General features: G+C 40.7%; 1 protein-coding gene across 1 annotated transcript in view; it reads right to left on the bottom strand.

The window, feature by feature from the left end:
* The window catches only part of STK3 (serine/threonine kinase 3), a 120,600-nt gene extending 114,290 nt beyond the window's left edge, over window positions 1–6,310 (bottom strand). The window contains exons 1-4 of the mRNA XM_029959283.1: window positions 6,112–6,310; window positions 5,315–5,384; window positions 1,075–1,155; window positions 517–645 (exon numbers count right to left, since the gene is read on the bottom strand). Coding sequence (XP_029815143.1) covers window positions 517–645; window positions 1,075–1,155; window positions 5,315–5,384; window positions 6,112–6,310 — 479 coding nt within the window. The remainder of the gene's footprint in view (window positions 1–516; window positions 646–1,074; window positions 1,156–5,314; window positions 5,385–6,111) is intronic.
* Window positions 6,311–25,288: the final 18,978 nt, after the last annotated feature.

The raw sequence follows: 25,288 nt of genomic DNA, 5'->3' as shown, positions 1-25,288 counted from the left end.
CAAGACTAGCCATCATAAGATATGTCATTTATGAACAAGTGTAAGGTAACAGTCCACCAGAACTACTACAAGACTGTTCACCTTCTAAAATGTATGTTCCTGCACAAAAAAAGGTAACCAAGAAAAGTTAACTGCCAAAAATTAATTTGGTGTTAGAAACATCTTTATTCATCTTCTAAAACAGATTAACTCAGAATTCACAAAGATACTTAAAGGAAACAGTAACCTTTGGGCTTGAGAGTGCAAGTAAAGGGAAGCAAGCACGGAGAATTCCAAGCACAGCTGAGTATTTATTCTTTCCACAGTTTCTGTTATGTACGCTATTTGTACTTCCTTGAATCCAAACTAAGGATAGGAGGAAGTCTGCAAAGTGGTTCCTTTAATTAAAAGTCTGTGTTGTACAATTTACTTTTTCATGAAAAAAAGTTTGCAGCTGCATATATTTTAGCTATATGCACAAGTATAAATACATTTTCACATAGACTCTTCTAAAGGGAACAGAAATGTCATACCTACCTGTCACATTGTTGCATTATAGAGATTTCTTTAATTATTTCTTGAAGATCTGACTCCACAGGGACCTGTTTAATTGCTACAACTTGTCCAGACTCTTTGTGTATTGCTTTAAACACACTACCATAAGACCTAGAAATAAGAGAGGAAATATTATTTAAAAACAAGGCAAACTGCTTCTCATTTCCGTTATGCACGAAAAGTCACAGAAGCCATATGTTCATGCAGAAGTTCAAGGGTTTTTTCAGGGTGCAAAAAGATCATTTCTGCTGGGATGTCAGGAAAGATGTGCCTCTGAAGAATGCATCTTTGCCAAGATTTAGAGTATCTAATTCCAGTACAGATGCAAGGACCTTTGCTGTGTTAACAAACAAAAATGCATTAAATATTTGAGGACTGCGGAAATCTCCTGATGCATGCATTTGCTCTATTATTAAAACTTGTCTTTAGAAGTACTCCTTAGGACATTAACAATCACTCTCTCTGTACCTTAATATTCTAACATATGCTTTATGTACTGTTTCCCTCTGATCCCATCCCCTTATAAACAGCTGAACTTACCCTTCACCAAGTTTCTCCAGAACATCAAAGACTTCTTCAGGCTGCTTTGTTAAACTGTCTTCACTTAGCTTTTTCAGTTTGCTAAAAGAAGGACAAAAATTATTTATTTGTTTGGAGAAGGAGGACAAAACCCAAGCAAATTTTCACACAAGTGAGCAGACAGAAAAAAAAGATTATCATGAAAAATATATTTCAATGAAAATACTTGATTGATGTTAGTAATAAAATTTTAATCAACTATAATATAAGATGGATAAAGTTATGACAATTTTTGTCATTATTACTTTCCCACTAATGTTTGCCCTATTCAAAGCAGCATGGGATGGGTTCACTGCCCAAACCACTTCCTTTGCTAAAGTAGAAACAGACAAAAAAATACAGTAAAGTTCACCTTCCATCAAAAAGCAGTCAGCAAGCAACACACGCATTACTGCCTAGAGAATGCCAGGCTGTTATCTAAGGAAGTATAAAGCAATTCTTCACCCACATGAAGTATTCACTTTAAACTGCACCACGCATAAGCAAGTGAGTGACATTGCTAAAAGCAGAATTCCGAATCCAGATGATTTTGGGAGCACATGGTAGGACTTCCCCTTCGCAGGTGGCAGCAAAACACCAAATTCCAACAGCTGAGCACTGTAATGGCTGTTGGGGCAGCCCCTCTTGCATCTTTGTGAATGTACAGAGGGACAGGTGCAACAAAATCTCTCATTACATAACCCACCATATTTTGCCCTTAGTTCTCTCTCGCACAGTCTCAAATCACTCAGTAACACCCAATGATTTCTTCCAGCATCTTCAATCCTCTCTTACCACTATTCATTGTCCTTTACAAGCAGTCCTAACCTTGCCAGTCTCCAGCATTCCCATCTATCCAGCCCTCTAGACTCCTGGCAGATCTCAGAACACAACTTGTCTGCAAGCTTGCAATGGAGCCAACACACTGAACGTAGCACAGAAAAATATAACCACAAAATAATATAACCACAAATATTTACATTGCAGCAAGGCAGGCTGGCTGCAACATGCAAATCTTTCACCCTAAAAATTATAGGGAATTTTGGTGCAAGATTGAAATAACAAGTTAACTCTACATGATAGCCAAGGGTACTATTAAAGCAGAAGATGAGTTGAAGAATAGCTGGTGCCGTAGTGTTAGATATAGACAATGCATTCCATATGCAGGAGGAGGAAAAGAAAAAAAAAACAACTTTGAAACACAGCAGATCATTGAGAACTTATGGAAAATATTATCCCACAGCAATTTCCTGGAAATTAATACAAAATAGAAGAAGGGGGGAGGGCATGGACAGAAAAGACTGACCAATCATAATATGGGAAGAATAGCGATCAAAGAGAAACTCCTTCATATGAGGAGATGCAATTCTTTGATATACAGAATTATCAAAAATTAAAGTGACATGACCAGTGAGGGAATCCCTGAGTCAGAAAAGACTTCTAATTGCCAACCATGTAAGTAAAGAAAAAATTTTAAAGTAATTGTAAAAGCACACAGGTCATATGGATTGGTGTTAAACAAGGGAAGCAATGGCAAGGAGGAGGCACAAAGGTGCACATGTTTACAAAAAGCATCCACAATTAGTAAGGAAAGGTGCATGAGCAAAGACCATGTAGTTTGCTACAGCAAACAGGCAGGAAGCTTGAAAGCATGTGTGTCTAGGGAAAATAAAAATCTTCACAGCAAAGGAAAAGCACAACTCATTAGAAGAAAAACAGCTGAAAATTCAAATGAGAACAGTTAAATAAAGTCCACAAAAGTGGCCTAGAAATCAAACACAAGAACACAAAACTGTTTTTTTTTTCAGTCTCTCACTCTGCTGGTTTGACAATAGAAAACAGAAAGATGGAATTTAAATCTTGCAAGGAAGCACATATTTCATTACTGAACAAGTGTCAGTGGAGACAAATAAAAGAAGAAAAAATATTTTGCAGATAAGTATTAAAGTAACAAGTAATTAACTTTGGTTCTTTGTTTAAAATTTGTTCTTCTCTGAAGAGCAAGCCTTAAAGGCAGCATTCAAGAATAAGTTGCTGCAATCATCCTCTGCTTGCCACCAACAAAAAGCACAGGCAGTACGTTTATGACACAAGCAGACCCCCAAAAAATAAAAAGCACGACCTTTAGCTGAGTCTCTCACTTGACTGAAGAGCTGCGTAAGAGAAGATGTGCACAACAGAACAGTACAGGGACTGAACTTTTTAGTAACAGCAAAAAAAGGGAAAACACAGTAACCCTGCACAGAGATGCCTACAAAGAGTACACTTCCATCTACTCACCAAAATGAGCTAAAATGAGAAAGAAAAATAAAAAATCCATACCAAAATGTCTCCATTAATCCCAAGGCATTGGGAGTGCTTGAGAAGAGTTATGGAAACAATCACAAACAGCCATAAACTGATCAAAACCAATGTCATTGTCAAATAATAGATTAACTGGAGTACTTAAGAGGCAACCAGGAGAGCAAAGAAGTAGTTTTAAAATTATTTTCATAATACCCAACTCTGACAAACATTTTATGAGACCAAAGTGTACTTAACACTATAGCAGCTAAACACAAAACCTATTTGCAGGAAGAAATGTATGTCCACCTCAGGAATATCATCACCAAATACACTGCTCAAAGCACCTCACACTCCTTCACAAACACTGTGTCCTGTTCAAGTGAGAGTATTAACACCGCAGCTCCTTGAGCCATAGAAATATCCTAATGACTCAAACTGTTTAATGATTTCTGTTTCTAGATGTTTAATAGAATATTCAGCTCTTGAACTACAGAGCAGCACACGATATACCCTGAAGGGTTGCAATAAAGAAAGCGTTTATGAAAACTTCATGAGAAACAAGGAAGAAGGTGGCAACCAGTGTAACTGGCTGCCAAGCACCAAGCAGAATACAAAACAAAGAGACTGAAAATATGTTGTTGGTTAAAAACAAGCAACTAAAACTAGGGATAGAGAAACACAGCTAAGACTTCAGAATTAGCTTCATAACTGGGGGTATGGGAGGAGTGGTCAGGAGGCAAAATGAAGAGACAAAGGGCTCAAGAATGATCAGAGAGAAAGAAAGAGTGTCTTATTCCTCTCCCTCATTCATCCCCTATTTTCATAACACAAACATTTAAAACAGAACAAATAAATCAGTAAATTCAGGCACTGTTACGTCTTGTAACAGGACACAAATGCCATATATTTATATACATACATATATATGTGTGTATATATATATATACATGTATATATGAAAAAATCTAAAGGAGATGCAGAGAAGTTCAGAAGTAGAATGAGCAGAAAGACATTCTAGTTTCTTTTTCTCTAGACAATCATTAGGTAGTGAGTATGAGCTATTTTAGAGGTCTTCCAGAAGGAAAGCTGTTCCCAAAATCAGAAGGACGAACTAAACTTCTGGGACAAGAGCTGTCAAAAATATTTTCTTATTCCAAGGAGGTTTGACTTTCTGCGTAACAACTAGTCCCTCAAAAAGAAAAATACATCCTAGCAAATAATTTTACTTTTATAAATCCAGTTGATAGGAGTAAACATTAATACTTAGCCTGACCAGAATCTTACGTGCCATTGACTGTATCAGCAAAACTTCACAAAACTAAATGCAGGAAAATCTAGAAATAGTAAGAGGCACCCAATCCCAGTATAAAGATCAGAACTGCCATATAGCAAAAAGATCAGACTACCAATCTCAGCATAAAAATCAGAAAAATCTGAACTGGGACCTGAAAGAGCAAGAGATTTCCCCTCCTAACACCAAAAAAATAAAGTATGAGTTTAGAGTCCTACAGTCATTATATATAGATTTTACACAATAAATTGGTGATATGCTACGGAAATAGGCATTAAAAAAACCCAGAAGGTTCAAAAGAAAAATAAAGCAGGAATAAAGAATAGAACACCATCAATTACTGTCATGAGTTACGGAAAACTGGACAGCTGCTTCAACAAACGTGAATATATGTGGTTTACTTTGCAGAAGAACTAGCACATTGAAACATTTAAAAAGAATGGCAGGGATCAATTATACTGATATATTAAAAGAGAAGGTAGTAGGAGAAATCACTGCAGTCATCAGAAGCAGAGGTGCCATGTGAAAGTCCTGAGACATTGCTTTACACTGTTCACACAAGCAGAAGCAAGATTGAGACAGTTTACAGCACTGCGCAGTGTACTTACATTTAGTTTTCTACCAACAAAACCCAAACAAACGTACATTTTTGTCCCACCATTTTCAGGAGGAACTTGACAATTGTCAATGTGTCCATTGCCACAAGCATTAAAAACTATGTATTTTTCACACACAGTTTATATTCTAAGAACAAGTTTTTCCTCTTCCCACAAAACCTGAAAAGTTACACTTCAGTGAAAATTAAACTGCCTAAGTTTAAAGTAAGAGCTGAAGAACTTTAATTAACACTCCCCATGCTTGTTAAGCTGCCTTTTATTTGGCAGCAGCGTGCAAGATTAAGAAATATGTATTTGAGAGAATTCTCTAACTACTTTGCTTTTCCTTTGTATGCAACCTATCTCCTCATACATGAGCATGCCAACACATACAGAAAAATAAAACAATAATAAGAGAGGAAAGTTACAAGACAAATTTTGTAACTATTTCAAGAGAGAATGTCCTTTTTAGTGTGATAAGAAAATATAAAACATATCCAAAGTACAGTTAGAAATTCAGATGCAAGAAAACAGTGTCAACTACTGCACAAATTCTCTTCAGCATAAATTCAGACCACCTACTCTAAACTATTATTTAAAGCAAAAAAAAAAAAATTATTCTGAAAAGGACTCTTCCTTAAAAGTGTTTTGTTACTGTTGCAGTACATTGGTCAAAGAAGAAAGCTAGTTGTTTTGACAACGTCCCCCCTGAAAAGTCACAATGGCCTGGACTGTCACTTGGGCATCATCACTGCTACTTTCTGAAGGGTTGTTTTAAAGATTTACACAATACACAAGCAGATTGTGTGTTCCTTATAGGGAAGAGGGGATAAAAGTGCCCTATACCTCTAAGGAAACACTGAGATTCTAGGACATCCACGCAGCTTTGAAGTGCTGATATTCTTGCTACCTCTAAATGGATCTCTTGCACCACAGGTATGATGCCAGTAGATCCCTTCAGTAACTGCTCCTGTGGACAAGGGGCACCAAAGTGAAGAATTCCAGTGCTCTCATCTGTTTTCCCAAGTAAACATGGTGCGTCCATTTCAAGCCACTCCTGCATCCAAGGACAGCATCAAAAAGTCAGCCCACAAAAAATAATCTGCACTCCTTCTGGACTTGCAGAAGAAGGGGATGGCCTAGAAGAATAGCTGGGAATGCCAACAATCAGAAAACTGTAAAAAACAGATAAAGGGGATATATTTGCACATTTATGAAAAACTCTGTTCAAATCTTATGCAAACCTGAGTTCTTATGAAAAACTGAATTCAAATCTTTTCTTCCACTAAAGAAACAAACCCACTGAGTTCTCATCACATTCAAACTTCCAAAAATAAGCTTCAAAAACCATGTGAAGTATAAAAATTCGCCAGAGTTTGGACATTCCCTCATCAGTTTTCTAATTCTTCCTGACTGAATCTAAGGATTTAAACAGTTTCTCACTTTCAACTAGGCCAGACACAATACCTGCAGCTAGACAGTAAGTTTACAGCAAATCCCAGATCTTCCCAAAAACATCTTGTAGGTTATGCTAACTTTACAGTTTGATTTTCAGTCCTTTGATATCACCAGATCCCAAGTTTTGCACTGGTGCTGGTGACACTGACTATTACTCAGACATTTCTGTTTCTTTTCCTAAACCCTTGCTGGTGCCTGTCCTACTTCCTTTATTTGAGACATACAGGACTGTCAGCCTGAATCTACAGTGTAGGCCTGTCCCTCCTCACCCCCTTGCCTGCTAAAACCACCCTAACACAGCAACTACAAACCAATTCTTGGTCAAAATTTTCTGTAGTAGATACTGCCACTTAATGTATTATTAGAGGAGAAATTATCGGAAGTTCAAGACTGCACTCTTCTCCAGGCCTGTCATCCTGCAGGAAGCTGCTTTTAAAGAATCTTAAAGGCTCTAAATGTAGAATGCAAATGTTTTAAAGCAGAACATAAAAATTGATTTATTATCTACTACCACAAATTTATATTGTGTAGTCCCTAGATTTTTCATTACATTATCAGGAAGCTAAAGTAAAATTAGAGCTCTAAAACAGTAAGTATATATGTAAACTGTTTACCTTTATACATTCTGTATACCACACAATTATATCCTGTGTAGACTACAACTACACCCAAGAAAGGATTGTTCAGATTGAAATATGTGATTACATTTAAATTCAATACGACTAAAGCAAAATTATTTTGTGTACTAAGAAGTCGTATGGTAAATCATGAAAAAAAGAAAACAAAACCATCATGCATAGTAGCTAATATGACCTGATAGCCTACATATTTCAGAAAATACATCTACTGTGAGAATACTCCTGATTTTTGCGTCTTCCCACTCCCTGATTTGCAATTGCAACTATGCCCTGCCCACCCCCACAAGCATCCATCCCTCCAGCAGCAGCATACAAGGGCACTTTCCAGCATGGAAAAAGAGCTCGTGCTGGCTCCTGCCACAGACCTGAAGTATCGAGTGCACAGACTCCCAGCCCACGGAGGGCTCTGCCTGGCGACCAAGTTTGCCTCATTTCGCATTAAGAACGTTCCTCTCGTAACTCAACCAGCCCCCGAGGGTTCGCCTTCACCTGGGCATTGACCGGGGCGAGCACTTCGGGACACTCCCGTACCGTAGCCCCTCCCCAACGCGACACAACCCTCCGGCCGCCGGGCCGGGCTCAGCACCGTCCCTGTCCTGCCACCCCCTCACAGCCCCCTGCACCGAGGCCTCACCCCGCTCCCCTGGCGGGGAAGGGGCCGGCGGAGAGAGTCGTTACCGTCTTAGGCGCTGCTTGCCTCCCATGCTGCGCCGAGCCCCCCGGCCCGCCGGACCCCGCGCAGCTCGGAGTCGGGCTCAGCAGCCGCTCGCTCACTCCGGGCCCGCGCCCCATCCGCTGCCGCGCTCTCCACCCCGCCACCCACCCGCCAACCTCCGCCGCGGCGGGGACCTCGCCTCCGCGCCGCGCCCATGTGGCTACGCCGCCCAGCACCGGGCGCTGATTAGGGCGTGCGTCGACGTCGCCTCAGAGCGGCAGCAAGGATGCGCGCCCCGCGCTCGCGGGCTGGAAGCGGGCGGAGAAGACAGTGATGCGGGGTGCCCCGAGCTCCGGCACACCCCGCGCGGCGCCCGCGGGCATAGCACGGGAGGTTGTATCGCTCGTAGGGCCACCAGTCCCACCCGCGGGGGCCCTGCGGGGGTTGGGCGCGCGCCGAGCGGAGCCCGCGCGCCCGTCTCCGCTCCCGCACCGCAATCGCCCGGACTGGGAGCTGCGGCCCTGTCCGGGAAGGGCAGCCTGGGGCAGCGCCGCCGCCTGAGGGCGGCTCTTCCCCCGCGGACACCCGCGTGGCCTCGGGGCAACGCTGCCGGGCGGCCGCGCCTCTCGCCCGCCTGTGGGCTCGGGGCAAGGAGCGGCGCCAGCCCCTCCGCTGGAAGGTGATGTCTCAGTGGGCAGCTGGCTCCAGAGCTTGCGAAGGGGAAGCCTGAAGTCAGGGCAGGACGGGGGAGCTGCCCCCCGCTCGGGTGGCGCGGGAGAGCTCTGAGGTGACAAGTGCTGCTGCTTCGCGCTTGAGCGTGTGGTGCCAAAGCACACGAGTTACCCTGCAAGGCCAGGGGAAGCTGTCATGTCGTTATTCAAGCAGCAGATTTTAGGCCACAGAGCACCCTGTGACAGTTACCTGCAATTTCACTGCCTTACAGCTTCTTTCTGCTGCTTGTGTACTTGGATCTGTTGAATCCAAGTAGATCCAGCCAAGTTAATACAAGAAAAGCGTAAATGTTCAAGCCATTTTCTGTATCCTTTCCTGACAGAAGGTTTATTTGCCTAACTAATGGAAGTTTGAGGTAGTAAAACACTTAGGCAAGTTCCATAAAAATACTGAGATGCCCAATTCCCACTTCAAACTGATTTTTGATGGACAAGTATTACAACACTTACCCCTAAAAAAAATGTGCACTCCGTACCTAATTTCATCTCTTTGATGTGCATTAGCAAGGGAATTTTGAATGACTGAAATCCTACTGTTGTGCAAGTCTTCTACTTTGTCTGAGTCAATCCAACCCAGTTGACTCACTGTGGTGGGGCCAAATGCACAATGGCAATATTGAATGAACCCATAAAACAAATCACACACCACCATATGACCTTTTAGGTTTCTTTGTTTTTCTGAGTCATGGAAAAACTGCAATAGAACATCGTCCTTTGCACAACAAATTAATGCAGAGCTTTCCCAAGTATCATCCCACAAGCCAGAGTGGCTCACCAGCAGTACTGCCAGATGTGTCCATACTGTAGACAACAGTCTGTGGAATGTGCCAAAAAAACCACCCAGGAGAGGAAGCCAGCAGATGCCTCAGATGCAGTATGGTACGAGTGCCTTAGAAGGTGGTGGGGAGGAACCACAAGACTTCCCATCTCCCAGTTCTAGGACAGGTGAGGTCAAGCTGATAGCAAATACCATGTTGCTAGTGTGCAGCTTGGTTTTACAAGGTATTTGGCTATACCCACTGACTAGTTATTATTTACAGTTCACCAATTTCATCTAGTGAAACAGGTCTGACATCCCTTTTTGGTTATAATACTCCTGGAATGTCTCCACATCCTTTAACACAAATCTTTAAGGCAATATTTTGTCTGGGTTATTTCAGGGGAGGCAGGTTTTGCTTCCCCCTCTCAAGCCAAACCTGCCACAAACTATACATTAAACCAGGGAAAAGGATTCTTAGAAAAAAAAATACAGGTACTATATTATAGTTGTAACAGCAACACAAAGAAAGGGAGCCAAGAAGTGCTTCGTTCACACAAATACTTCTTTCGCTGCAAAAATTTAGGCTAAACAGTCTAATCTGCCACTCTTACCTCCCCCTTAAACAACAGTTGACAAGAACAAGCCTAAAGAAAATCTGTCCCAGAACAGCAGATTTAGATATTCTCTCTGTTCATTCAAAACTACTGAATACCGCAATCCTCATTTCCAAAAAATACCCTGACTACTTGGTAACTGAGTAAAAGGGTGGCAGGAGTGTCCTCCATCTATGCCATTGAAGAAAAGCACGTAAAAAACCTAAGATGTCTGAAAGAGAAAAAGTTAAGTAACCTGGCTTTATAACCTGGTGAGGCAGGCAGTGCCAAAAAAGTATGGACTAATTCCATGCCTTTTTTATAGAAATTTCAGTTGTGTCTTAAGCAGCTGCCAGAATCCTTTCTAAGTACGTTTAGGCTGAAAATAAAATATCAGTAAGATAACATATATACCACAGTGTTTTGCAAGATCACTTTATTCAACTCTTATAATTTCAAATGGTATTTTTAGTCCATGACATTGGAATAAATAACACCATCTCACCTTTCCCCTGTGACATGAATTTAGGAACCGTGCTGTGAAATATGACACTGATTTGGTATTCATTACAATACTGTACCTAGCCACTGGCAAAGAAGGAACTTTGAAAGGGAAAACAGACTCCCTCTGTTCTACTACCTCATTCAGGCTTCCTAGTCAAGGGAAGCCTAGATGTTCTGGAGGCATGAATACACTATGAGATTGCTGCTGTCTAGACAAGATGGAGATGAGGAAGCTGCAGACAATCTACATGAGTATTCCCATGATTTCTTCCAACGGTGGAACTATCTAACACTACTAGGAAAGCAGCTGAGTAAGAAAAGGCTTAATGTAGCCCAATCTTAAAAATATAGGAGAAAACTAACTGAATTACTCTCTTTCTTCTGAAGTATTTCATCCACTTCACAAATTTATCAGCATTAATTAGGACTCCCTTCTCTGCAGAACTGGCATCAACATCAAATATAATTCCTTAGACTAAAGGATGGATGAAGACCATACTTAGGTTTTGAGTACTGTAATTATTTTATATTATAATGTAGTTTTGTAAACAGATAAAATAATTTATATTATAATTACTTATACTGCAATGAAACCAGGAATCATGATGTCATGGACAAATATTAGGTGCTGTATAACTAAGAAAGTCCCCAAACCCCTACATACATGAACAAAAAGGTTCCAACATGTCAATCCTGCCTCACTTGCATGTAGTGCATAATAAACCCAAGAAGTATAAAAATTTCTTGAGAAGCTCATGTCTGAGTTTCTGACAGGTATTACTAACGTTAGGATTTAAATTACAAATCTATACTTCAAAGTCATTCATAAACATCTTGCAAATAGATTACGTATGTTATAGTAGGGACCTTATCTTGTTCCTTTGGTAGCAAATAAAAGCAGCATTTACTTCAGAAGGTATTCAATCAGGCTCATTTAAACAAAGTGCATCGTAACGAGTACATGACGCAACTAGAAAACAGCAGAGTTAATAAACAGTACATGTTTTCCAAGAAATAAATGTCATGAACACTTTGTGCTCCCCAAACAAAATACCCCTAGTCCTTCATCACATCTATGGTGCTTCTCACATCCCAGCTCTTTTCCCCATATGCTTTCTAGCCCTTCACCATGGCACCCTGCCAGTTCTTTCACAGGGTGCTCTCTCCTTTAATATCCCTGTATCGTTCCCCACCGAGTTACATGGATGCTGTGTCTGCATCACACCTGCCTGTTAGCTCACAGGAGGAGGAGTTTGGCTCCCAAAAGGATGCAGGCCATTCCACAGCGTGGTCCCCAATCCAGCACCTAAGGACAGTGTTTCCCTTACTTTTCCCTTACCATGGGGTGGACAGTCCCACAAACAGGCCATTCCCTCCTCTACCCATGAGTTTTGTAAAAATAGGAACTTACGATAATGACAGACCTCCAGCTGTTCATCAAACATGGTTAATATTAGTTTATAAGGCACAAATGGTTGTGAAGGGGAGAAAGGCAAGGAATGGCAAGCAAGCACAAAGATGGAGAGAATGCAGGAGCCTGCTTTCCTTGGAATCCAATTCATAAATTCAGTAGACAAATAGTCAACAACAACATGTTTGCATGTCTCTCCCTGTGACTGCCTGATAGCGATCTGGTATGCTGGAAGTTAAGGAAAAGGCCTTGAATGAAATACTGGCTTGTTTATACAGAAGATAAGAAAAAATTACTTCTCCTTGTATTTTTTTCCTACCTATCATGTCTAATGTGAAGCAGCCTTGAAGGCTTATCTAAGAATTTGCTATATACTTTCCTAACCCTGTCAGTCATAAAATAGTTATAAATAAAATGTAAAAGAACAGCATATTCTCAATTTTGGAATAAAATTTATATTTTTATAGCGAGTTTTAAAACACATTTAGGAATAAAGAACAATTGGGAATGGCTTCTTTTCCTGAAGTATTCATAATTTAATGGTTAATTAATGTCACCTAAAAGGAAATTGACTTTTTGCTGGTCCAACAAAAGATAGATGCAGAAAATACATAGTCAAGCAATATAGGTACAGATTCTGCCATCTGTATTTACTCTGTTAAAATCAGCATGATTCACAAAATTCCTAGTTGACATTAAAAAGAGGTGTAAGACCCATAAAATATTAACTGCACTGCTACAGTTTCTCTCACTACGTAGTATGCATTATTTTGATATCCAAAATATTATCACTAGACCTAAAGACATTTGTTGATTGGGATACAACTTTTCTGTTGACTAACCATTTAGCTCACAGTCTTGGTAACAGGCTATATATAGACTTACCATTTGCTATTTTTCCTATTATAGCACACTATGGTAAAAATAAACCATGGATACAGAGTTGCTATTTACAGTTGACCACAGAAGATATTCCAGTCTGTACTACAGCTGCGTTGATTGTGCTCGTGGGATCTACAGATTGTCATTAGCATGAAAAAAAAAATCTCATTTTGCTTTGTAAAACAATTACTGTTGTTGTGGTAATACTGAGGGTTACTCTGGATTCCCTTCCGCACAAAAATATTCCACCTCTTTGTTGGAGCAACCATCTGCACTCCAGTCTGCAGAGAAGTGTGCTCACACCCTGGAGAATAAAATAAATAACATTTAACAAGCAAGCCTTGATGCCTGCGCTAGAAGTGGAAACAAGTATCAATAACTAAAGAAAGATTGAATCATCGTTACTTGATGGAGCAAGTACTACACGAAATGAACTTCAGCTGCCTGAATACACACAGCCTCATGCCCAAGGCTTCCACTTCCCTGACAGCTGGATTTTCTCCTATCTTCCTTTACTTCCTGAGCTGAGGGTTTGAAGAGTACACGACAGAAATGTTGAGGGAAGATTAGGATTTTTAGGATTTTTTTTAAGTTTCTTTTTAGGGACAATGCTTTCGAGAGGCTTACAAGACCCATTCTTTCAGATTCAAAGGAGGGAAATTTCCTTGCCCTCGTGAGCCCTTTACAGAAGTGCTTACAAAAGTATAAAATGGTGGGAAGCCAAACTACAGAATAACTAATGACAAATAAGGAGAATCCAATACAACCAGAAAGCACATCGTGAATACTGAGCGCTACAAAAGCAATGCCATGAAATGCTTACAGTTTATTCAGTTATAGAGTTTGGGGTTTTTTTTTAGTAAAACCCTTCCTATTTATTTCTGAAGCGCGTCTCCAGCTTCCTTCATAAATATTACAAAGCAAGCGTTTTTTATGAGGAAGAATCACTCATCCGAGTGCTTTACAATCCAGAAACCACAAAATTTCAGTTTCTTACTTTTTTCCAGCTTTCCCAATCAAACCATGCCAGGAGATCATAACTCAAGTCCAAATAAGCTATTTGTATAAAATGTACAGTCACACTTTAAAAAAAAACACCCCAAAACCTAAATACAATTCCAGTCTTAGAACTTCACCGAAAAAAAAAGTTCAGGGACATAACAGCCATTTCATGACTGACAGTGAAGTAATGGGTCCGATTACAAGGCAAGGTCCCATGGAAAGTAAAAATATATCCAAAACAAGAAAAACATTAAAATTTACACTTACATTCCCATTTTGCTCTTAAAAGCAGCGGGAAGCCTTCCCCACAGCAGCCCGTGTACTAAAGAAACAGCAAACCAGCAAATAATAAAGTTTCACAGAACAGGCTTTATATGATGCACTCGTTTGAATCTCCTTTAAGCAAGTTTGGTTTGGTTCAATAGAGGAGAGTTTTATGACCTCCTCACAGCTACCCAGGATGAGCACTTGAACTACTGTCATTACTGAGCAAGGGAACTTTCTGCTGAAAACAAAACTTTGAAATGACTGAGTGTACACAGGTCAGCCTATAAGACCACGGCAAAATGTAAAGCAAGTTACTATCTAGAGAGCTAGTGAACCCCATTAGATTTGAGAACTAAGCTTTTTCCACTATTCCTTCACTAAAAATAATTTTCTTAGAGGAAGATTAATGGATTTCTTTAATGTCAAAAAAAATTTTATCAACAGCCATCTACATGGCCCATTTTTACCCAGCTTGAATTTAGCAAAAAAAAAAAAAGAAGTTTTGGTGGCTGGCATAATTTTCTCTGTGGAGATGAGGAAAATGGAGCAATTCCATATGCTAGGAGCTTTCTTAATGGAAACAGTTAATTTACCACATGAGGAATATCACATGCATACCACTTCCACCTAACATGAATCACTCCTTCCAGTCGAGAAAACTGAGGTCTTTTATCTTCCTCAGGGTGGAGTTCCATCTCCTCCCATAGATCCCTACAGAGTAAAACTGCTAATCGTTTAAAGATTTAAAGACATTACTTCTTTTGTGTTCATATATCACATTTCAATGTCTTCTAAACAAGAGGGAGCTTAATGTTTTTGTGTAACCTTGAACTGGCCAGTGCACAACATTTATTGCTTCATCCTTGAGCTCCTCTGTAGTTCCATGATCTAATTTGTTACACTGGTGGTATTAAGCTGCTCTTACCAGATTAACAATATGCAGTTTGAATTCCTTAAAGCTAACTTTAAAATGAATGTGCTAATTTGAATTCTAGATTAAACAAGGAAAAACTGAAACAGAATAAAAATGCCAAACTATGTTTTACTATATGCTGTGTCTCTCCTTCACTGTAAGGGAGTGATTTACTATAAATAAATCACTGCTCTATGCAGTTCAAACTAGGCAGAATGTCTCTAAGACCTGATCCAAAATCTACTAACATCAGCAGTCCTTCTTTCAAAGGTACAACTTTGGGGGTCAGTTCTCAAAAGACAGTCCTGTCTAATTTTCTCATGGGAGTGTGAATATGAAGGCAGATTTTTGCTTGGCTGGTGTTTCCATTCTTGGCCCAATTCATCTCCCAGGAGGATGGAGGAAAAGACAAAATTAGAGGCAGGTCACATTAGACATTACCATTTATTTGACATAACCTCTTAATAATGTGTCATTGGTTCATTAGGTTAGAAATTATACAATCAGAGAAGATTAACAATGTAGAAGTGGTCCCCTTATTGTGGAATAGAAACTAAGCATCTGAGATTTTAGACTCTGGGAAAATCAGCTGTTCTGAGTCACAGGGACACTTATGCAAAGTTGTATAATATGCATTGCATATGAATGTATAATGCATTACAATATCTATGTATAATATGCATCATGTATTATACAATATGCAATGGTATAGCAATTTTAAGTGAGAAAACGTGTAGGTAGAATTAAGTTACACGACTGTGTTAGTATACCCACAAACATACAGCACTGGTTTTACACAAAGTAACAGGAACAACACATTATATTTATAAAGGCTTGATGCTATGCTGTGTTATTGGCATTTTTCTTGACCTTTCAAAACGATCTTTCAAGACCAAGATGGGTGTGGGATACTCAAAAGCTCTGAATTAAATGCCTCAAAGACTTTAAAAGTTCTGAAGTATACTGAATCAGCCTCCACAAGACCAGTTTTTGGCACCTGTTCCTGATATGAGAAAAAAAAAATACCCACTAAACCAAGATTATGCATTATTTTCCAGGAATTCAGCAATTTCTTGGAGAGATTAAATTTACTGCAGCTTTGAAATAACAGTGTTACTGTATATTCTGAATGGTTGAGTGTCTCTGCAAGACTGGATAACAGCTAGCACAGGAATCTCAGGGGAGTTTGCTGTAGTTAACCCATTCTTCTGTTCCTACTTCTACATGCAAAAGAAAATGTTTGTGCTTAATACAGTATTTATAGCTATAAGTAATAGTCAGTTCTTTTCTGGTTTTACTGTACCAGCATGTACAAGAAATACATAGAACTATATATATTATTGCTACTACTTTGCAAGATGTTGTATATATTGCAAAGCTGGCTCTCTAGTAAGAAAACAGCTAAAGACCTCTGCACTTAAATCTGCCAAAGCTGATACAGCAATCACAAACATGTGTTGTTACACTTCTTGTGGCTCATCTCCACATGGTGCAGCTGTTGTGTTGGCTAAAGAAAATGCAGGCCCAAGGGAAACAAATTTAATTCAGCTGGGGTGACTTCCACTAAAAAAGTGCTTTAAGGAGAACAGGTGTCTTACAGTAAGGGGGATTGTTTGAGAGGTTTTCCCCAATCTTGCTTTGCTTATAGGAAAGCTGTTCTAAAGTGGTATGCCTATGATAATAATCTCTTATGGTCTAATTTTTAAACAATATTCTTCAGAAATGCAATGGATTCCAGAAATTCTATTTTTGTTTGTTTGTCTCAGTCCTAGGACAGGAAAGCTAGTAGAGGACCTTGTCCTGCAAATTAGGAGCTGGAGGGAGCCTCCTTACTGTTATCTGGATTCCTCAGCCTCAAGAAGGTCTGTTTAATCAACAAATGACCGTGCCAAAGCAGACCTGCAGCCTATGTGGTTACTAGCTGATACCCCTAGAGGTGTGCCTGTTTAAACCTGTTTAACTATTGTTTTAAGCTTAACTTTTTACTAAAGTCACTTAAATGTAGCTTCCTCCTGAATATGTGCTTATTTACTCAAAATAAATAAGCTAAGCTATACCATGTACTCTAATAAAACAGTATTAAGTGTACGACTGTTTTTCTTTCCCAAGAAGACTTTTACCTTGCCTACTATGATACCTCCTCTAGTTCCATCATGCATTCCTACATCCCTGCTCTCTGTGTCCTCTGCTATATCACAGTGAGAACTGTTTGACTGGTGCTCAGTGACTCAGCAGCCTTTGTGCTGTGGTCAGTAGCAGATCCCAGAGCACTGATCCCTGGAAACTAGGAAAGACTTTTCCCAGCAGGCTCTCAGGACGTCTCTCTCTCTGTCAGCACTGACTCAACAAGAGCTTCAGGCAGATATTACAGCAGACAGCAGATCTTTCTTTTCCTCTTGTCAGCCCTCTTTCCAAAATAAGGTTATTCCAGATGGTAGTCTCTTGTTGTGTAGGTGTCTTCATACTGCACTTTCCTCCTTTGGGCCTGTTTTTTCTATCTCCTACAAGTTCAGAATTCCTTCTCTTTGAGGCAATAGAAGTTCAAATGGGGGATGATTTTTCCACACAGATCCCATTCCCACAGAGTTGGTTCTTCAAAAGATGGACATGAATTGCTTCTCATATCTTAACTAATAAATGTTATGACAAAATTCTGTTTTTATTTTTGCAAGGTTAACCTTCTTAGCACTTTCATCAATCTTTATGGACACATGTTGTGTCCTCAGAGTGTCTTAGGCAGACCTTGGGCTGTTTTTTAGGCTTTTTCTCGAATTTCTAAATTGGAGGCCCAGTACTCCTCTTCCTGAATAAAATCCAGAAATCAATGAGGTCAATAGCAAAATTGATGAGATTTTTGATCTCTATGTCTGCACATAAAGACCTGCAACAAATCTTGCCTTTTCACAGACTTTCCTTTACCAAGGGAAAGAAAATCGTTCTGCCCTTGCCCTTTTCTCCACAGGACTGTGACAAAGTCCCTAAGTCACACTGATGGTAGGAACTGCCATGGCCATGCCTGATTTCAAAAGCTAGGAATAGATGGACCTAGTGTGAGGTTTTCCCCTGCCAGTGAGAGAAAATAGTATCCAAATTAACAGAATAAGCAGAAACAACTGTGCCGTGAAACCTGCATTCACAGTGAAGCCATAACGGGGACACTCACTCTTTCCTGTGTCTATGTGCAACCAGTATCTTTTCCAAACACTAAAAAAAAAAAAAAGAATTATTATCTGTAGATTAAGATGAATTCAACAGAGTGTCTGAGTGTCACCCAAGGAAGCTGCTTAAGGCAATATCTGAATTTAAGATTAACCTTTTGCTTTTCATTGCGTTGGAGTGTGTGCTTATCAGGGAAGTTTTATGTTTGAGGTTCAGGGAGAAGGTGATGGCCATGTCCTCTGAATGCTTTCAGATGACTGATTTTCAAAATACTGCTGGCATTCTTCCAGCCAGAGGCCTGGCCATTAGATAAGCTTAACATTATGGTGGCCATTTGCAAAACAGATGAGAGCAGAAATAACAAGAGGAAATGAGAAACCTAAGAAACATACTGGAACTCCCTGAAAATAAAGACCTAACCTTGGAAGGAAAAGTCTTAGATCCTTCCACTGAAAGAAAAACTGCTGAGCATAAATTTTCAGCTGGTAAAACTATAGCCACTGTCCCAAGGGAGATAAAAGCACTGGCTGAAGCAAGACCACCACAAGTGCCAGCTTCAAGAAATCTAGGAAACATTACACTAACTTCCTGTGTGAGAGTCTACACAAAAGTTTTTACGTAGGATCCATTTGCTTTCTGCTTTTTTTTTTTTACTCCTTTGCCAGTATTTAAATTGTGTTACATGGCATTGGAGCATTATGCTACCAGAAGATTTGACTGATATCATTTGGCAGATCCTGTGGTGGCCATTCACATCATCCTTCCAGCTGCCTCTTCTCCCTCTCTGACAGAAATTACTGTTTTCTGGAAGTGGGTTGGGGGTTGGCAAAAGGGATCATACCTGTAGTTCAGCAATTCTTGTTCAGCCAGATGCCATAATGCAGAGATAGCTGAAGGCCATTCATTTTTGTTCTGCTTAGTAGCTGAAGTCTCCTTTGAACTGGCATTTGGAAATGTTGTGAGCAGTGATCCTTGGTTACCACATTTTTACTACCAGGCTTTCACATGGCAGTGGAAGTGATGAGGTAGAAACAGGAATGGGGCTCTCTCCACTGATAATTTCCTGGCAGAGAAAAAAATATTAAGTCACCTTTTTTAATCAAATAGCCTCACCTGACTAAATATTCTAGCAATTCCAATTTTTATTTTAGTGTCATAGTCTATTGCTCAAGCTGTGTTTTCTCACTGTGCAGCAGTAATAGTGCTATGTGCACATGAAGATTTTTCAAACTGGCATTGTATTTGGTTCCTTTTACATATCCACATTTAATCTGCATAACATTATTAAATCTTTCCTGTACATTATTTAGCCTCTGGGATCAAATGAAATCATACATAACTGGAACTCTTTGGACTTTGACAGATGTCCTCTGGCAGATTTTTTGTGACTGCTTTCAGCTATTTTCTTGGCCTTTTCCTGGAATTGGACATGTCTCAGCTGCTCTAGTGGAAAACGCTAACCTCTTAGCTTTTAAAGATGATAAAAGTGGGTTCGAGTTACCGCACTGGACTTTGAATTGAAATTACTTGAAGCAAAGGTATGGTCCTTTTCACCAGCTCACCTACAGGAAGAGTAATGTTTCATAGACAGCTTTCAAAGGGGTTGGGAAGATTTTTCTCTCCTAAAACAATGGAGGTCATGATAAAAATACTTAACTTTTGCAGCTCTGTATTTTAATCATATAGATTTTTCTGAAATCAGTCTGCTTTGTTGGCTGTCTCCTACCATGGGCTATGAAGTCATCCTAAATAATACTGTACCTAGACAGTGCACAGTTTGTTTCCTTTCATCTGTACACCTGTCCAAGGCTTTTTATGTGTGGGAGAGCTTTTTCTACCTTGTGTATTTCATAAGTAACCTCTTTGCTAAAGAGAACCCTGGACTTACTATCTCTGCCTAAGTTACTACACTTTCTACAGATTTGGAGCAAACAAAAATAATCATCCCAACATCCCTTATTTGGTTTTTAAAACCTCTGTATCAACCATTTCATACAGCAAAACCCCCACAGCATCACATTTTGATGAGTTCAGGCATTTTTAAACAACTGAGAATTTAAATCTGTGAATAAACTGAAGAATGTGTCACTGCCTTCAAGAAGCATACTTTCAATTTAAGAAACCACAGCTGCAACAATAAGATGGAAATTTGACACACTCTGGGTTGAAGGTGGCAAGAATTAAAGGTATAGAACTAGGAAAAAAATGCCCTATGCTGCTGAACAGAATATGGGACATAAATCAATGACTAAGTTTGGCTAAGCTTTGCCTTATGGAAGTATGCAGCATTGCAGCTCTGTAGTTATCAGTATTTGTCATCTTGAGTATCAGTACACATGCCAGATGCAAAAGAGGGGCCCAGAGAGAATATGGGGGATGAGGAAAAGAAAATTAATAATTTCAGTGACAATGTACAGTATTTTGATGTGAAACAGAACTTCTGTAATATTTCAAGGGACTTACATATATATATATGAACAAAAGCTGTTGGAAATAAGCCTTTGACTTCAAAATGCGCCTGATTAAAAAGAATACTGATAAGAATTAGGATGAGAACAGCTGGAACTTTGATTGCAGTTATGCTTTCTTCTGGATGTTTACTTCTAGATCACTTTTGCAGCTGCTTTTATCTATTCCTTAGAAGTTCTTGTAGATTTGAGGAACCATTAGCTGTAAAAGTAAACATCAGCTCTGGTCTGGTTTTATATATCTTCTTGAAACAGTTGAGGGTGGGAAAGATAACATTAAACTAATGCTGAACTAGATCAGACTTAAGTGATGCTTTGAACAGCCTTTTAGCATTTCAGACTCCACCTGTAACTCTAACAAAAAATCAAGTATTTCTAATGTGGTTCTTTACCAAGCACTTAGGAATTACCAAGATCTAGGAAATAAAATACTCTTTCTGGAAAACTTAAATTTACATCTCACTGTGGTTCAAAGGACAGAATGCTTTCACGTACGCCTTCCCTATCTAGGTACAGAGATGCTCCTTAAAACCAGTTCTGCTGCCTTTCGGTATCTGTAATATATAAATATTATGCTTTGAATAAAACAGATCTACAGTTTTGACTCTACTTCACTCTACTTTGTTATTGTAGTTATTTAAGAGTTCTTTAATAAATGTGGTTTGTATTTGCTCAAGAGCTGCCTGCTTGGAGACTTGGAGAAAGGTCAGGGTTAACCCTGCTTAACCTTAGCTAATGACCTTTATTGGTGGTCTTTTTTTTGAGATCTCAGGAGTGTCAGCAATGCTGCTGTGGACACTGACTGACTTTTCGTGCCAGCTCCCACTGAAATAAACACACTGTTGTACTTACTTGATGCTTCTTCCCAATAGAAATTCTTACTATGCTACACTGGTCAAAGCCCTCTGGTCAAAGACACTGAGACTTCTCTATTTTCAGGTTTCACAAAGAATTCAAGCACAAGATACGTTTTGTTCAAAAATCCTTTCAGGTGGCTTCATGAGTCTTCTTGTGGGACCATTCCTGGATTCAGAAAATAATTTTTCACTTTCTATACTCAGCTTTCATTTCTCTGTCCTGAGAATTTCTGTTAAGGATGGAGATTTTCTCACAACTCTCCATAGGCTCTCTCCTTAGGCTCCCTGAAAGCCCCTGGTCTTGCAGATGCCGTAGATCCTTGCTTCCATCATATGCCTTGTCCCAGGGTCTCTACTGCTCCCTTCCACATACATGCAGCCTCCTGAAACAGCAGGGTGCTGTACTTGCACAAGCAGGCTCCATCCAGCAGTACAGAAATAGGCAGTGAAATTCAAAAGCTCCTGATTGCATTTGAACACCAAGTAATCATCAGGATAAATCAAGTTGAAAAGGGGAATATATATTGCACTGCAAAGTTTGTAGTTTGGCTGACAGTATCTCTTTCCTCTCTTCACTGCAGCTGAAAATAAGAGGCCTCGAGTCAGTTCTGTTTCTGCTGCAGTGTCATGTCCTCAGCTTTCAGCGCTCCTCTGGTGCTAAAATGAGTCCTGGTGCTGAAATGAATGGGATTTGTATTTTTCCAGGAAACAGTTCCCAAAGTGGAATTTGAAAGAATAGCATATCAACTAATAATTTTCGCCAGCCTACCATGGGTGAGCAAGTCAAATAAATGAAATAGTTAATGCAAACGAGGCAGACCTGCGATAACCATGGATACTGTTTATGAGGTGGACTGTGCCCTCTACTATGGACTAAACAGGGGAAAGTGCCATTCACTACCTTCATCCTACCCTTCATCCTACCCTTCACCTCACCTCACCCTTGTGGGGTCTGTGAAAGGGAACTAAGGAGGGCAACTAGAATGTGAGTCCCCTGAGCAGGGACCTGAACGACCACAGGAACAGAAAACAGAAATCCATGAGCAAAGACGGTAGAAACCCACTGCTGGGGCTTCACTCTGACTCATCCTGGTTTCACATGCTTTCAGTCCGTTGCTGACTCACAATACCCAGAGACCAGAGGCTGTCTGCCATAACACAGTGGGTGTGCATGTTGTCTTCTTAAGGGCTCACCTTGAAGGGAAGGGAAATAAGATAGAAGAATATTCTTTACCAGAAAGTCTTCTGACTGGTCCATGTCCAGCTCAGTTCCACTCTTGAACTGCTCTGTAGTTGTTGCTTTGACTGTATTCCAGAGTGATCTTGCCCTGATCTTTCCCCACAGTGGCTGTGGAGAGTTCATGGAGAAAAAGGGCTCTTTTTCCCATGCCACAAGCTAGATTCAAACTGTTCTGCACTGCAAAATCTCTAAGGTGTATCAATCAGCATCATATCCACAGACTTTGTTGTGGAGCAACTGTCCTTTCACCCAACAGGATGATGCACATAGTGGTGCTATGAGGTGGCAGCAGAAGCTGAAGAGAACACCAGCACTTAAGGCAAAAACAAGGTAGTCACACAGATGACAGGGCCAACAACTTAACTCATGGAAAAGGATATAAAAGCAGGCATGATGAAAACTCTTGCCTAGAACAGTAACTGTTCTTGGATCTTTTATAAACTTTTATTAGTTTGTTTATTTTTATGAGGCAATCTGAAAATAATATCCCTGATTCAGTAAATATCTTAAATCAGCAGCAAAACACACATTCAGCAGGTGACTTTGGCATATAAAGACATTGAAGCGCCTGCTTAGATACTGCCCCAGATAGCAATGAACTTTAGCATGTGCTTAAATGTTTTTTGGGTCATACCCAGTAGAGATACAGGATGAGTTCAGCCTTGGCAGTGTCTCTAAGAGTTTTCAAGTGCCTTACCCCATTAAGCTTTCCCTCAATTTCCTTGTATTTCAGTAATCTTCAATAACAGCCTTAAAAAAACCTGATTGTATTAAGAAGTACAGGATTTCATCAATAAGGTTTGGACATTCTAAGGATCAATCTGCCCAGGAACAATTGGTACTCTTTTTGTAATATCTGTTATTGCCCTTCTGTTTTAATTAGATGCCACAAACAATGAACAAAACCACACAGAAATTAAAAGAGACATTGTGCACAACTGTAAGTGATGATTTGCATATGCTTGAACCATGCTTGTAATGCTCTGAAAATATCTGAAATGCTCTGTAGTATCCTGGTTTATAACATATCCTTCACCACAGTTTACACACTGAGAATGCATGCTAAAAACAGGAAACACATATGTAGAGGGTAGGTAAAAGGGGATTACAGTATACATGCATTCGACAGAATAGTCCCAGTTTAAGAGTATCGTAAGCATCAGGCTTGCATAAACAAATCAGCGCTTAACCCACAGATGTATCTAATGACCATATGGATTCTGCATGTTTACAACTGGAAAAAACTCTCTGAGCTTTTCTATTGTTTGCTGACTTACACTCTATAATATTAATTTTATTTGTGAAATCAAGTTATTCACTGGGATATAGCAAGTTCTTAAAAGGAAATGGAGTTATTTAATATACGCCACAGGACAAGACGTATGGGCCCTGTTCTCTGGTGCCTTGGAGTTCTCATGTCCTAGGTGAGTTACGAGGCATGCGACCAAATGTACAACTGCTTTTCTTCAACCAATTTATTGCTTTTACACAATATTTCTTTTAGATTTCCCTCCTAACAGTTGGCTCCGAGATTGCAAACTTTGTGATCCTTTCAGCCTGAGGCAGCTGTACAACTTCATCGTAGCCTGAAACCCCCCTTTAAGCAGGAGCAGAGCGTACAAGCCCATGGTCGTGCAGCAGGCGGGCGGCCCTGAAGCTCTGCCGGCCTTCACCTCGCAGGCTGTCCTTTGGCAAGTCTGCCGAGAGAGAGGTAAAACGCTGCCACCACAGAGCAAGCAAAGCCTGCCAGCCTGGGGACCCTCTGCTGTCTCTAGTCTCAACTTGGCAGAGCGTAGCGGGAGGACGGTGAGGTATGGAGCAATGAGAAAGGGGCCCACTCGTGTGCGATCGGTGTCTGTGCTTCCACAGCACAGCCCTGCTCAGTGTTTCGGTGCTGACGGCAGGAAAGACTTTAGCCAAAAGGCTGCTTATACCAAACTATAGTGAGGTAGGGCATGTTGTATTTCTTTGCGTCTTGACAACTTCTCACTGCAGGCACCACAAAAACCTCTCATTGCTGATGGCGGGGGAAGGAACACTTCAGGCTGGAAAAGTCTATTTGTCGAGGGCTTGGGGCCTGCCGTCACTGCAAGGTGCTAAACACCGCAGCGGGCGGCGTCCTATCCGCTGCCCCCGGGGCGCCGGCGTTCCCCTCCGCACCCTCCGTCCCCCCCGCATCCTCCGTCACCCCATCCGCACCGCGCTACTGCCCCGCGGCAATAGCTGCGGCACAGTGCGCAAATTCCGCGGGATGAGCGGCCCCACGGCCGTGCACACGGCGAAGCCGGCCTTCGCCGAGGGCGTTTTGACGCTTCTCCCGGTATGCCCGTGAGCCCCACAGTGTCCGACGTGGGGCCGGCAGCCGTCAGGAGCGGGGAGCCGGGGCACGACCGCGGCCGGAGAACAAAAGCCCCGGGGGCTCCGTGATCCCTAGCGAAGGGAAGGCGAGGAGGAAGCACCCGTCGGGCTGGCTGCGGTGGTGATG

This window comes from Manacus vitellinus, unplaced genomic scaffold, assembly GCF_001715985.3.
Source record: "Manacus vitellinus isolate BGI_N305 unplaced genomic scaffold, ASM171598v3 scaffold_1_pilon, whole genome shotgun sequence".
Classification (NCBI taxonomy): domain Eukaryota; kingdom Metazoa; phylum Chordata; class Aves; order Passeriformes; family Pipridae; genus Manacus; species Manacus vitellinus.
The sequence above is the reverse complement of the archived record's forward strand: the minus strand, read 5'-3'. Positions and strand labels throughout refer to the sequence as shown.